Source organism: Dendronephthya gigantea, unplaced genomic scaffold, assembly GCF_004324835.1.
Source record: "Dendronephthya gigantea isolate DGI-Jeju-01 unplaced genomic scaffold, DenGig_1.0 000104F, whole genome shotgun sequence".
Taxonomy (NCBI): Eukaryota; Metazoa; Cnidaria; class Anthozoa; order Malacalcyonacea; family Nephtheidae; genus Dendronephthya; species Dendronephthya gigantea.
The window spans coordinates 669659-684966 of record NW_021163114.1 but is presented as its reverse complement, the minus strand read 5'-3'; the positions used below and the strand labels follow the sequence as shown (position 1 = coordinate 684966).

General features: G+C 38.2%; 2 protein-coding genes across 2 annotated transcripts; both read left to right on the top strand.

Moving 5' to 3' along the window:
- The first annotated feature begins 6801 nt into the window (after positions 1–6801).
- LOC114534655 (lysyl oxidase homolog 2-like) lies at positions 6802–8529 on the top strand. Its single transcript, XM_028556127.1, has 3 exons — positions 6802–6919; positions 7599–7871; positions 8457–8529. Exons 1-3 carry the CDS (start codon positions 6823–6825, stop codon positions 8462–8464), a joined length of 378 nt encoding a protein of 125 aa, XP_028411928.1. The 5' UTR covers positions 6802–6822; the 3' UTR covers positions 8465–8529.
- Positions 8530–11814: 3285 nt separating this feature from the next.
- On the top strand, positions 11815–15308 carry LOC114534654 (scavenger receptor cysteine-rich type 1 protein M130-like). Its single transcript, XM_028556126.1, has 5 exons — positions 11815–11973; positions 13282–13608; positions 13712–14038; positions 14424–14759; positions 15115–15308. Exons 1-5 carry the CDS (start codon positions 11910–11912, stop codon positions 15117–15119), a joined length of 1059 nt encoding a protein of 352 aa, XP_028411927.1. The 5' UTR covers positions 11815–11909; the 3' UTR covers positions 15120–15308.

The window sequence follows — 15308 nt, the reverse complement described above, 5'->3', positions numbered from 1 at the left end:
ACACGTGGCGTGATGTGACGTCCCTGCATGCATGCAGTTATACGTTCTATTCACTAGTTGAACCGGCTGGCGAAGGGTCAAATGTCTATTTACATTGTGGCTTTTATGCCTTGAAAATGAAGGGAAACTGTCTTAAGGCTGTATACTAAGTAAATTTGCTTCTAGTTACACCCCATGCAAAAGTATTTAATACAGCAAAGCTTTCGGTCCGGTAACCATTTGATGTCACCATGTAAACGTGCAAGAATATTATTGCATGTTTTTTAACTATATCACGTTATATCACGTCCGTACACATCATATTTTAAAACGATTGAGTTACAGGCAAAGAGCCGGACGAAAAAAAGTAAAACGCTTTGCGCAAATTTTCACTGAGCTAGATCATTTAAACAGGTGATGTTGGCTTTGACGAAAATTCCGCCGCAATTTTATTTATTATCGTGAATTGCATTTTTTATACAAGGGAACTTATTTTAGGAAAAAATAATCAGGAAAAAACAAGGAAAAGTACAACGCAAAGTTTATGAGTTATCAGCTACTTCTGCACGCTTGTGAGATGCCAAAAAGTGCCTTAATTGTCGCCAAAAACTATTGCTTTTCGATGACAACCCAATTGTCGTTCCGCGTGCGTCAAGTCGCTTTATTGTGTACAAAAAATGTTGAACTTTGACGTACAAACAAAAAAACGCGACACGGGAAAATAACCAATTAAGTGCTGCTTTGGCATTGCGGGGGGTTAGTTTTGCATAAATATAGTTCTGACGAAGCAGCACGGATTAATCGTTTTAATCATATTCCCGAATCCGCTTTGGTCTGAAAAAATGCTGTGCTTGGTTTAGTTGGTTGCTTTAATATTCTTATTTCAGATTCCTCTACATTTGTATACGTATTTTACAACATTCAAAATTTTCCCAATTTTGAAAAAGGTGAGGGTATTGTACGTATTTCAGAAATACTTTATGCCATCAAACAGGGTATGGTATACAGGGCAGTCGATGAGAAGTATACATGAGTCAAAAAATAAATTTGCTCTAAATATTTTTTTTTCGAGATTCGAAATTTTTCCGGTTTTTGAATTGCCGGGACCGTTCACTGATTGTCTGTGAAATGTTATCTTTGTCTCAATGCAAGCGATTTTTCCCACTTTTTTTCCGGCAATCTAGTGCCCACTTCTTTTATCTTTGTGTTTACCTCGCGCGACTTCCGCCGTGTCACTGTTCTATTGTGTTCCATCCTTAATTAATTACATTCACACGTATATCATTTCTGTACCCGTTGTTCATTATCGATGCACGCGTGTGCATGTTGGCTAGTGTAGGACAGAGCTGATTGAAACGCTCCGATCACTTGACGCTTTTTGGCTGGTCTTCGAGACGAGTTAATTTTGACAAGATGGCAAGCAATTTCCTAATAATTTCCGCGCTCGTGTGCCTGTTTCTTGTGTCGTGTCTGTGCGAAGGTGAGTTTAATATATTTATTCTACACTTAAAATACATTGAGCTCATTGAATTGGTCACGAAAAACTACAATCAAAAACTAGCTACAATCAACTTAGACTGGGAATCGTTCCGAAAGACTCCATGAGACTATAACTATTGGCAGCAAAGGTCATATGATCACAACGGCGCTGTGCGAATATTCACTAAATAAATAAGGTAAAATAGCAACGCGACACTAATGATTGTATAACCCTGGGCATAACCATGCTCGCTGTGATATATGAGCATTAGTCACCATTTTTGAAATAGATCAGTGGCAACTCCGACCTATTTGATCGCATAAATCGCCCGTTTTAACGGACTATAAACACTTAAAAAAATCTCCCAAACCTTGTGTAAGAAATCCCTAGACATCTCAAAATTCCTCTGTTAATTCCTACCAAAGAATGAAACTCACGCTGAATAAAAGAGAATCCTGCAAATTCGCATATCGATATCATTTACAGCGGGGTATATATAAAACGATGTCCTTTTTCTTAATTTCAAGGTGTTGAAGCGTTGGTATGAATTTCCAAAATTTATTAGGAAACACTATTAGGAAACATATTTTAACCGACTATATGGTTCCTCGTTTGCCTTATTTGCTATCGATCTTCTAAAAACAGGCAATTGCGTGCGTGTAATATAGCCTTTATTCTTCCCAATGCGATTGTTACAAGCCCAAGATTGACAATAGTAGCGATTGACGTGCAAGGAGAAAAATTTAACAATTAACATTAATTAATTAAAGCAAAAGCAGTTATGAGTGTAATGCCAGACATTTTAAAAATTAATTTTATTGCTTAGGTATGCATTACAACATCTTCGTGCCGTTTAAAATATCATAGGCACAGAGAAGTGCTATTACTCGGTGGATATTTGAACCTTACGAAAAATAGTTACAGCATTCGAAGTTCGAACTAATAAATAAACGAGTGATGGAAAGAAAAGGGAACGATATGGCGGATTACTAAAGATTGAAATAAGACACACGTATAGTGTATTAATCCTGTTTTTCATATGTCGTAATTCAACGGCAATGTTGATTATAACTTCTTGCGAAATACAGATCAGTTTTTTGCATCAATGAGCACCAACAAGATAGTCATCGCTAATGTTATAATGTATTATATGAAAACCAGCCTTTGGACGTGCATTCAAATCTATTTAATCAATGACAAAATGTCAGCATATATTTATCAGCATGTCACTTATCGAGATAGTTGTTCGAAATTAGATACACGCAAGTGTGAATAATGCGGATGGAATTAGAAAAAGTCAAGAGGTTGACCTTTCGGTTTATATCATTCCAAATTAGATGAGGTTTGCATGGATATTCGCAAACTCTCGTAAAAAAGAAGTTCATTTCAGAGTGCAGGTTCAAGCTTTTTTGAGCTCGCCTTTCCTACGGGAAATTTGAAGTTTAGTAAAAAGGTTGAGCCGTTGAGGATGGTTGTGGAAGTGGAACACGGCACGGAGCGAAAGTTAATATTTCGAGAGGAAAAATATTATTGCAGTTTGCTGAAAGTATTGGTAAAATATTTTATCGACCCTTTAAAAAAAGTCGATTAATTTATCCAAAAAAAATGTTCACTTCCCGTTTACGGGAATGCTCACTCAACATCTCGCTTGACTGAAATAATCGTCACGAATAGCATCTTGCATGGTTGAATCAACACGCAAAAAGCTTGATAATAAATCAACCTAAAATATGCTAGATAACATACCAATTGGTTTTGGAGGTATTGAATTTAAGTACTGTATCAACACTCCCACTACGAGAGAAAAAATCCTCACAAGCAACAAACAATTATGGAGAGGGTCTGGGTGTCCCCATTCCAAAAAGTATCCCTTCAAAGTCATGTTTGGCACCATCCCATGCATTACCTACACTAATGGTTGGTTTCCGTTTAATCGTAAGTGTCGTGTGGCTGATGTAATAGAATATTTCTATGTTTGTTCCGTCAACATTGACCGATTCCACAGATTTGAATACAGAGATTAATAAAAAATTTACATACGGATTATTTCTCATCGGCGCGAGAAAGATTTGTTCACGAGAATAACGACAACCATTTTGTTGTAATTTTGTCGTAATCCAGGCTTAAGTCTCGCCTTTCACCAATTTCGAATGTACGTTCTCCGAAGTGTTTTTCGTCACTCACTACCAAAATTGTTTCATTCAAAAAACTTGCTTTTAAATGCAAGCATGCAATTCTTGGCATCATTGGCATGTATAAACTAACCGTCTGGGAGTGGGACGTTTTGGGCTGAAAATATTGAAACCAAGGGAAAAAATCGGGGTTTTTGTGCATGAACATGGGTGGTTAAATACCTCTCAGCATTCGATAATTACCGAATCTACTCATCAATCCTCTCTTATGTGTAACTAAATGAGGTAAATAAATTCTATATTTCAAGCTTGCATGCATGCTATACTTCGTGAGAAAATTAGTTAGTAATGTGTATATACGAAAAACAAGCCTCTCTTGCATAAGCAGTTGATGGTAATGGGTAAAAAAAGTTTTCTAGACTTTGAGACGGCAAAAAGTTATCCTTTAAAACGCATTCACATTCCTTAATCCAACAAAAAAGCATGTTTTTAATTGCATGCAGGGAACTAACTTTATCCAGGGCCGTAGCGACAAGCTTAATAATGGAAAGCTTATCTTCATATATTCGTCTAATGCCCGACTGATTTCTTTAGAAAGCTTTTGTTCCTGTGGATATAGTGTCGCAGCTCCTCGCAAGAATGATTTTCATTGGCTGAACTTTACAATACATTTCGGTTTCAACCAATATGCATAGCTTCGTTCTTTAGAAAGCATAGAGCAAAGCTTAGAAAGCTTCCGAGAGCTGCGACATGTCCCGCTCCTACGCCGCATGTAAACATGCATGAATATATGAATATGCACGTCTGTTGGGCTCCGCGGGCTGTTTGCGATGCATTCCATATAATAGCCACTCCGTATCTTAGCGACACGTAGCGTATATCATTCTTTTCTGGGCACATTCCTGACATAGAACTAATGACTTCGAGACAACGGAATACGCTACGGATTGCTATACGATCCGGTTAAAGTGCAGGCCTTTATCTTGGCTAAAAGAGGGAAATATCCAGAAAAGAGTATATATACTACTCAGTTAGTACAACTGCGAAATGTTATAAATAAAACTACGGAATGTATAGCTATGACAAATTTTGTATACTTTTGTATCACGAGCGGTAGTATGATTACACAGTTTTACACAGCCAGCTAGTTCTCTCGTTCTGGTTACCTAAATTCAAAATCAGTTTAAAACCCGTACGCAGGTTTATTAGGAAGGGGGGGGGGGCATATTCATGTAATCAGATCTGACCTTAAAGCAATTCGAATCTTAGTTGAAGGATATCTTCTAAAGGCAAAAATACGGCGGCGAAAAAGCCTTCAGTTATCGTTCCAGTTCAGAGTTCATCCGCATTAGTGAGACTCGTCTGACTCGAACAGCCATATTTAGTCATTTTAGACTTTATTTTAAAGCACACGTCAATGTTGAAGCTTATTAAAAAATGTTTAAGCTTATTAAAGGGAAATGAAAATAAAATTCTATCCCATTATGGGAAACTGAACCTTAACAAGGGGTTACAACGGCTTCTGCACATCGGTTCTGCTCATAACATGGGGGGACTCCATGATTCAAAAATTGCCCAAATTTGGCATGTTTTGAATTTCTTTAAACACAAACTCGATCTCTTAGTAACTGAACTTGTAATAAATATTCCGACTGGACGGTGGACAGGATATTAATTTTAAGAGATATAGCAATTCAATATGTAAACAAAGCGTTTGTTGATATTACCGACTTAAACTCAACTTTAAGAAGAGTTACAAATCCATCATTATCTTGTTTACTTTTAAGATATTGGTGGGCAAATAATAATATTTACGCTTGTCGCCATCTTGGATATGCATAATCTACGTCAAGTATACATGACGTCACACAACAGCATGACTCGCGCAGTGGACTCGCGTGACTCGTAACACTCAAAATTTCCGATAGAATTCCAGAATTTCTGCGCATTGTTTACGGGACGTGTTCTTACACAAATAAACGCCTTTATCATAGCTTCTATCATTTCAAATATATAACGATAGTCATACTCAGACAATGTCTTAAACTATCTGCAGATCATAGAAAAACGGTCAGGTTACAAGGACCGTCGAGTGCGGACGGAAAAGGTCGTGTTGAAGTATACCACAGTGGACGATGGGGAACAATTTGCGATGATGGATGGGACATAAAAGACGCCAAGGTTGTGTGTCGTCAACTTGGCTACCTATTTGCGGTTTCTGCTCTTAAAGGTGACCAGGTTCCTTCTGGTTCTGGAGATATATGGTTAGACGACGTGCGTTGTACCGGCAAGGAACAAAATATATCGAGTTGTTTTCATGATGGTTGGGGAAATAGTGATTGCGACCATTCCGAGGACGCCGGTGTGGAATGCAGTTCTACAGGTAAAAATACTTCCTTATTTCAGATGGCCCATTATTGTTTTTTCAATAATGTACGTGTTCCCATTTCGGCCTAAAAACGTCACTTTTGCATTGATCGAACTTGCCTAAGGGCGTGGTGACCAGGGGGAGGGATTGCGAAGGGATGTGACACTAGAATATTCACATAATCCTCAACGATAAGAGGTTGGTCGAATTGTGTTTAACCGTATAACCGTCCGAAGTCCGAACTCATTCGCTGCGCCCATGTCTTTGCCTTTGAATTAATACAATCTCTTGTTTATCAAAATGATAAAATTGCGACGAAAATATTGCATTTGGTACCTCTAATGTTTGTCTACGTTGGTATCTGCACGAAACACCCAAGCGAGTAAAATGCGGGGCTTAGAAAATATCTTTTTTCTTGAAATCAATTTCCCGTTCATGTTGTTCACACTGTTTTCCTCTTTCCATTTACCTCTGATCATATATCATCCATTTTTTCGTTCCATTCTTTTCGATTCTTTTATTGCTTTGTAACATTTTATTCACTGATTCGACTTATTCACTGATGTGACTTCTTGCTGCGAGTTGAATCAACCATCTTATACTCCCCGATATTCCTCTCAGTTATTCCAGGTAAATCTGGGTCGTTGAGGTTACAAGGACCGTTGAGTGGCAGTGGTAAAGGTCGCGTCGAAGTGCTTCACAATGGACGTTGGGGAACAATCTGTGATGATGATTGGGATGTAGAAGACGCCAGGGTCGTATGCCGGGAACTTGGTTATCCAGATGCTGTCAGATCCCTTCAAGGGAGTCAGGTTCCTTCGGGCACTGGACCTATTTGGTTGGATAACGTCGATTGTACAGGGATGGAGCAAAATTTAACAAATTGCCCTTCTCGAGGTTGGGGAATTCACGATTGCACTCATTTTGAAGACGCCGGAGTAGAATGCAAAAAAAGAAAAGGTATAGCTATGGTAACAATTGTTACATAATAACGCAATTTCATTGGTTAACAGCCGTGCAGGATCAGGCCATCCTGCACGAGGAATTTAAAAGCACTCGCGGGATTTTCGCGGGATTCTCAAGATATCGTTGTTTCACTGTAGTTATTTCGTAAAACAATTACCAAATGTTTTTTTCGTGCAGAATAGCGTGATCATGCACTCGGGATGTTGCTCGACTTTCGGTCCAAAAGTCTCGCAACATTCCTCGTGCATGGATCACGCAATTCTGCACGGAAAACCATTTGGTAGTCTTTTAGAACTCGATGAGACTAAAGAATTAAGTGTGATTTTTTGGCCAGGTTATGCAATATCAAAAAAATAGGACTAAAAAAACTATGATTGACCCATCACCGAGCGTCGAGAAAGCCAGCCTAGTTCCAAGACCTCTTGGGCCTAGCACCTTATTTCTTATTTTCCTCAACTCACTTTGTCATAATATTAACACCAAACGGTTTTCCGCATGAAAGCTTTTGTGATCTGTGCATGAGGAATGTTGGTGAGACTTAGGTATATGTGACGATGGTGAAATCGATTATATGCGATTAAAAAAATGCGTCGGTGAAATAGTCCTACAAGGCTATCAACCGTTCACTCTAGTATTTACTTCCATAATCACGATATCCTTTGTTATTTTGTAGTTGAAAAAGACTATTTTCTTGTGTTTTTGATGGTGAATGAATATAATAGTGATGTACTCGTTACGACAGATGTGTCCGGTCAGCTGAATAATTTCAATCTTAAGAAAGGTGGCACAATGCTGAAAAGCGAAGTAGTCAAGGGAAAAAACACGTTTTCCCTCAGTGCAGTCAATGCTGAAACGGAAGAGGCGGTTCACATCAATGGACAACCAGTCGTTAATTTGGAACCAACAAGCAAGGAGGAAATGTCGTTGCATCTTCTCACTGTCACCGGTAAAGATATTGGCTGATCTATCTTACTGAAAATTTGCAATACGAAGTTTACTGCCAACAAATTGTTTTTAAAAGAGCCTTTTTAAAAGAACACTTTGATAATATATATTGAAAAACATTCACATTTCAATAAATATTATTTTATTATATTGTTCTGAGGGCGGTTGTATCAAGCCCGTTTAGCTTAAACGGTTGATAAGCTTAAAATAGAAAGCAAGTCTATCGTTTTATTCAACAAGAAAATTAAATGTTTTTAACCACAAAGTTACTGTTTATACAACTACATATTCAGTGCATAATATTCAAGTTGACTCATTCAATTTCTTAATCAAGTTATTAATTTTCACTTATCCACGGTTTAAGCTAAACGGATTTGATACAACTGCTCTTTCAAAAACAATATGTGTCTGAAAAAGTCTGGTTCATCTCAAAAAGTCTGGTAGCAGATTGGTAAAATACAGAGCCTGGCGAATTTCACCGTATCTGTATGTACTGTCAGTACAAGCGAAAAAACGGATAAAAATTACCAATGCAGCTCATGTGGTTTCACATTTTACAACATTACATTTCTTTTTTTTTAATTAGCACCGTAGGATGGATCAAAATATTGCGAAACCTTGGAGGACTTCAGAGATTGATCTTTTGTTGGTGCCTGGTGATTTTAACTTATGAGTTAGCGTGATATTTTTTGGAATTTAAGTCCATTTAATTTGAACAATTATTCTGTTCATTGTAGTGAATTTAAAAAGACTGACACTTATAGTTGATTGAACATTATATTCGACGGCAAGGAGCTTATATATAATCTTGTAGGCCAAATAATATATATTTGCTGCTTAATTATTTACATTTAGTTTTCTATTATAATCAACGTATGTTCGGGTTAAAACCTGATTCAAATCAGTGAATGTAGTAAATATAAATCTTCATTCAATTTTATAGTTGACGCATCAAATGTTGCATTAAATGCGCAATCGTAAACATAGGGACACTACTCCATAGTTGTTTAGGTACATCCACAGTTTTTTTTGTCCAAACTTACATGTTTTGAATTGCTTCTAAAGTACTTTTTTAAACTTACGCGCTGAGACTAATACTCAAAAACTCATTTAAATCGATACCGCACAGGTTGGTAAAAATATATATTCAGCAATCTGTCAATATTTTATGCAATTTGATGCATGCGAGTTTCAAAATCTTTGATTCGAAACTTGGATGCTCCACTCCTCTGGCTCCAGATGATTTTGCTGTGCGTATTCGTTGCTGGCGAGCGCAGCGAGCCAGCCAGGGGTGGCGCCAAGAATTCCCCGACACTGGGGCTAAGGTCCCCGACAGGGGGGCTTGAAGCTAGACTCCTAGTTGCTATCAAAACGTAAAATTGTCCATGCACGTTTTTGATGAAAAATTTATATTGAATATTAAAAAATTTGGCATCAAATGTGGTATAACAACTGCCTAAAATAGACAAAACACTTCTCGACGTTTCGACCTGAGTGCCTTCGTCAGGACAGTTAGTATGAGTTTCATACTAACTCTGGGGCTGCAGGAACTAATAAATGAATCCATCGTCCTCTGGCGTCTCTGCGCGTCTTCAATAACAACTGCTGTAGGCGCATTGCGACCAGAATTGTGTAAGTTTTTGTGTTTCGACTTTGTATGCCTCGCAATATAATCGTTTTGAAACACTTCGTTACAAAGAGTACAGCGCACGTTAAAGCGATTGGCCTTTGACATATCTTACAAGTCACAAGTTGTTCGCCATGGCGCTATATTTTTTAGAACTTTACAAACCTGTATACAGGTCTATATAGCATGGCCTTTGACATACTGTAATAGAATGCTGTCACTGCATGCTCGCGGTGCAATTTGATCTCCCGTTAGTTTCTTGACCCTATGCCAAAACGCGGAAAAATACGGCAGCCAGATGGCCCAAAGCTTGATTTAATAATACATATAAACCTGTCAACATTTCATCCAATTGTCGAAACAAACATAGGTTTAGCCGTTTATACCTTTTTATTTTCGAAATTCAAATTATATTTGTCATTCATTCCCCGACGAATTGTAAAAATTTCCCCGACAGGGGGGCTAGAGTTCCCCGACGGAGGGGCTGTAGCCCTCCCTGCCCCCCCTCTGGCGCCACCCCTGGAGCCAGCACACTAATCTGGAGATTGGCCGCGTACGCCTCGGAGTCTGGGCACGTATTTTGAGGCGAAATCTCGATTTTTGTCATTCATTCTGGCGAAAACCATTCATGGTATGCGTTCTATATATGGAATTTACCTGCGTCTGCGAACCCCTGCAAGGTTATTTCCGTCATATTGCCTGTAGGGCAAAAAAACTGGCTTCGAGCCGCGCCGGCCCGCGCGACCCGCCACTGACTCACTGTTGTCGTACATAGATACCTAGATAACTCACTGTTGTCGTACGGAATACCACCAAACGATAGAGCTTGAAAAGACGATTTAAATAGTATCAAACACGTTTGATATGCGAGAAAAGGTTGCATGTGGCAGAAAACTCACAAAAATCTATCCGCACACGGTGAGCTGTCAATGCAGAAAAGCGAAGTAGTCAAGGGAAAAAACACGTTTTCCCTCAGTGCAGTCGATGCTGAAACGGGAGAGGCGCTTCACATCAATGGACAACCAGTTGTTAAACTGGAACCTACAAGCAAGGAGGAAATGTCGTTGCATCTTCTCACTGTCACCGGTAATGATATTGGCTGATTTATCTTACTTAAAATTTGCAATACGAAGTTTACTGCCAACAAATTGTTTTTAAAAGAGCCATAATACGTTGATAATATATATTGAAAAACATTCACATTTCAATAAATATTATTTCTTTATATTGTTCTGGCTCTTTCAGAGACAATCTGTGTCTGAAAAAGGTAAAATGTGTCTGGCAAAATACAGAAACCTGGCGAATTTCACCGTATCTGTATGTACTGTCAGTACAAGCAAAAAAACGGGTACAAAAATAGCTATTGTCACCTTGCGATAGACCAAATTTGTATATTACTAATGCAGGTCATATTGTTTCACATTTTACAACATTACATCTCTTTTTTTTAATTAGCATCTTAGGATGGATCAAAATATTGCGAAATCTTGGAAGACTTCCCATGCAGATTGATCCTTTGTTGGTGCCTGGTGATTTTAACTTATGGGTTAGCTTGATACTTTTGGAATTTAATAAGTCCATTTAATTTGAACAATTATTCTGTTCATTGTAGTGAATTTAAAAAGGACTGATACTTATAGTTGATTGAACATTATATTCGACGGCACGGAACTTATAATCTTTTGGGCCAAATAATATATATATATATTTGCTGCTTAATTATTTACACTTAGTTTTCTGTTATAATCAACGTATGTTCGGATTAAAATCTGATTCAAATCAGTGAATGTAGTAAATATAAGTTTTCATTTAATTTGCAAACATAGGGGCACGTTAGGTTGATCCACAGTTTTTTTTGTCCAAAGTTACTTATTTTGAATTGCCTTTGAAGTACTTTTTAAACTTACGCGCTGAGACTAATACTCAAAAACTCATTTCAAATCGATACCGCATAAGTTGGTAAAAATGTACGTTCAGCAATCTGTCAATGTTTTATGCAATTTGATGTATGCGTGTTTCAAAATCTGTGATTCGAAACTTGGACGCTCAACTACTCTGGTTCTAGATGATTTTGCTGTTCGTATTCGTTTTAATGCCTTATTTTGCATTATTTCCACGCCAAAGTCAAATTTACTACAATAAGTCAAATTCATGCAAAATTTAGCTTTCGAAGGTCTATTTTTCGACTTCCATGCACACAAATGCATGGTTTTAATTAGCACTGCGGAAATGCGCTTGCATCAAAGGGATTAAGGTTGAAAAGCTGTTTCGTACCTGGCCTGTATATTTTCCAAATCTGGATAATTTACAATCGTGATTCGACTTCGACTGTGACCAAACACAGAGGTAAACAAGTGTTATTTTCATTGTGCACTTTCTGCATATTGGCGGTGTGGAGAGAACTTTAACAAGATGGCATTCAATTACATATTGGTTGGTCTGATCCTGATATCGCGTCAGTGCGAAGCCAGCAATGGTAAGTCTTGCGCAAATTTGTCTCTCTGCATGAGCTTTAACTGCCTTCCTTCTAAAACGGCATGAAATAAATCTGTGCCACCTTAGCTTTTTGTTTCTACAATAACAGTAGAAAATTACGCGAAACAGCATTATATAATTAAACGCGAACTATTTACCGGTGAGGTAACACTTGTGTGATTATTTGAAAAAAGATGCGGGTTTGAATTTGGCTTACATAACTTTTTTAAAGGCAGTCCGGCAATACATTATATCAGCATGGTGTTAACACGAAAGCTAAATCACAGTATATTCTCAAAACGTCACCATGTTTTTCCGTTATCAAATGATGGTATCCGTAAACCGCATACCAAGGCTGAACTTGCAAATAAAATAACATTTAGTAAAAACTCAAAAGCTTATGCATTCGCCCGGTGAAATATGATAACTCGCTATCCACAATGGTGCATATCGGCATGATCTTTCTAACTAAAATAGCGAATAAAACAAAATGTCTACCGTTAGTGCAACCGACTTGCCAGAGTCAAGTATGTAAGGGTAGTTTTATCTGAATGCCTGGAATTTTTCTGTACACATGCTTTTTTCTGCACACGCATTGCGTGAACAAGCGTATAGCACTCTATCGAAAAACACATGAACATGCCAAGAAAGGTGTCTGGGTATCAGGAAACGCGCTTCTACCCACCACACGTTGCAGCCTCTCACACGTTTGTCATAATTCGTTCAAACTTAATCGCCTTGCATGATGTAAACGCATTGTGGGACTTTAATTTCCCCCATAGTGGAAATGGCGAATTTACAAAAGGGTTTGAAAACAACTGACAGCTAGTCCGTACCTGCATGATCACATATAATTCTACACATGCATTTACAAACATTGCCGTATCCGATAGAAGAGAATCGTTTTGTGTTTTAAGTATTTGCAGCTACCATCGGTCGTCTCATTAGTCATTTCCTCCTCAGAGATTTTACTTTTTTAACTCGGTGTTCTCAGCTGAGGTATGCGCAATTTTCTGCCTCGCGCTTCAGGTTCAATTGGGTACTTCATTTAAGCCTAATAATCTATTGGGCTGCTAAAGAGACCTTGTAAGAAGCCTAAATACTAAAGCGGTACGAGGCAGCGCAATTTGTATGTACGAAAATTAATTAACCGTTGCAGATTCGGTAATTCTCAATCCAAAAAGATTTGATCCCTACTCGTAATGACTCGTTCTATATGACTTCGTAAAATTGCCGCTGACAGAATATTGAGATACTGCCATCCTGAGCTTAATGAACTAACTGCTATGCACTAAAATATTTTTTGCAGTCATGTACGGGCCAGTGAGGTTACAAGGGCCATTAAGTGAAAATGGAATCGGTCGCGTTGAAGTATCCCTCTATGAAGAATGGGGAACGATCTGCGGTAGTGGATGGGGTATAAAGGAAGCCAAGGTTGTATGTCGTCAACTTGGTTATCCAGATGCTGTTAGAGCACTGTATTTTGGGCAGTTTCCTTCTGGCGTTGGGCGTATTTGGTTGGCTTTTGTCAGATGTGACGGAGACGAACAGAACATAACAAGTTGTTCTCATAAAAAATGGAAACATTGTGCCTGCGGGCACTTCAGCGACGTTGGGGTGGAATGTAGTAAAACAGGTAAGGCTACGAAAGGCCAAATTCTCCAAGAATCTTTGAAAGATTTTTACTCCACTGCTAGTTGATGACCATTAATTCCCTTAGGAATATAGTTTCTTCCCAGTTCTTATAGGTAAGCCTGTTCCACTGAGGTTACGAGGTCCATTGAGTGCAAATGGTATTGGTCGTGTCGAAGTACTCTACGCTGGAAAATGGGGAACAATCTGCGATTTTCGTTGGAATATAAATAGTGCTAGAGTGGTATGTCGTCAACTTGGTTATTCAGATGCTGTCAGATATCTTCAAGGGGAGCCTGCAAGTTCCGGACCTATTTGGTTAGATGGAGTTGCGTGTACAGGAAGAGAACAAAACTTAACAGACTGTTCTCATTATGAGTGGGGTAGCGGAGATGGACATTGCCCGAGTCTTGCTGGGGTGGAATGTATTTCAGGTAACGTGTACTAAAAATGCTAATTGATCCTGAAAGGTAATCATGACAAAAGACATAAATTTCTTGATTAAATTCTGATAATGTACGGGTTAAATTTTAATTCATTTCCTGCAATTTATCATTACCGATAATAAAGTGAAAATTTGAATTAAAAATAATGTGAGGAGGATTTCATGGGAGTAGAAAAAAGATTCATTTTGGCGTTCAAAAATCTCACTCACGCTCAAAGTGATAGCGGTAGATCTCAATCTTCTCATAACATTTCCATGCGGCATCTAGATTTGATAAAGGAAAACATGTTTCATTTTCCTTTGCTACTAGCCGATCGCTTTTGAAAATGTTACTAAATGTTTGAGGCGCATCATCAAATCTTTGATTATTTTAGTTGCTGCTCCGCAACATGGATCCCTGAGGTTACAAGGACCCCTGAGTGAGAATGGTACAGGTCGTGTCGAAGTATTCTACCATGGACAATGGGGCACAATTTGTGATGATACATGGGATGTAAAAGATGCCAGGGTTGTTTGTCGTCAACTTGGATATCCAGATGCTGTCAGATCTCTTCGTGTGGACGAAGTTACTCGTGGTACTGGACATATATGGTTGGATCAGGTTGCTTGCACTGGGAAGGAAACAAATATAACGAGTTGCGCTCGACGTGAATTGGGAAATGAAAATTGTTGGCATTCTGACGATGCTGGAGTAGAATGTCTTACCACAGGTAAAGCTGTGGAGAAAATTATTAAAGTAATATAATAAGAGATCGTAGTGACGAAGTCAGACCGACCAATTTTTTCTTCTGCCTGTAAAAACTTATTTGTAAAAATCGAAGTAAAACCTTGTCTTGTATGTAGATTCATGCCCGCCGTTAATAAAACATTTTTGCCCAATCAAATAGTGTACCAATGCCACAGCATCCTAGCTGAATAGAATGTTCTCGACAAACTTTGTTTAATATCAGTCAGGCAAATATTATACTATGCAAAGTGCATGCAATTAAATAGTTTTATACAACCGGCCTCTGTTATTTATGTTTTCCAACTAATTTCTAAATCTTAATTTTTATATAATTATAGCTTAACTCCCGCCAAAAACCGCGGATCGAAATATTACAAGATCTTCAACGACTTCACAAAATATTTTATTGTGACTGTTGGTTTTAACCTTACGAGACTAGTGCATCTTCGCTTTTTTATATAATAATTTCGTGTAATTTTGATGGTATAACGATTTTGCTTATGAATTGTTGATCAATTGATTGTTGGATTGC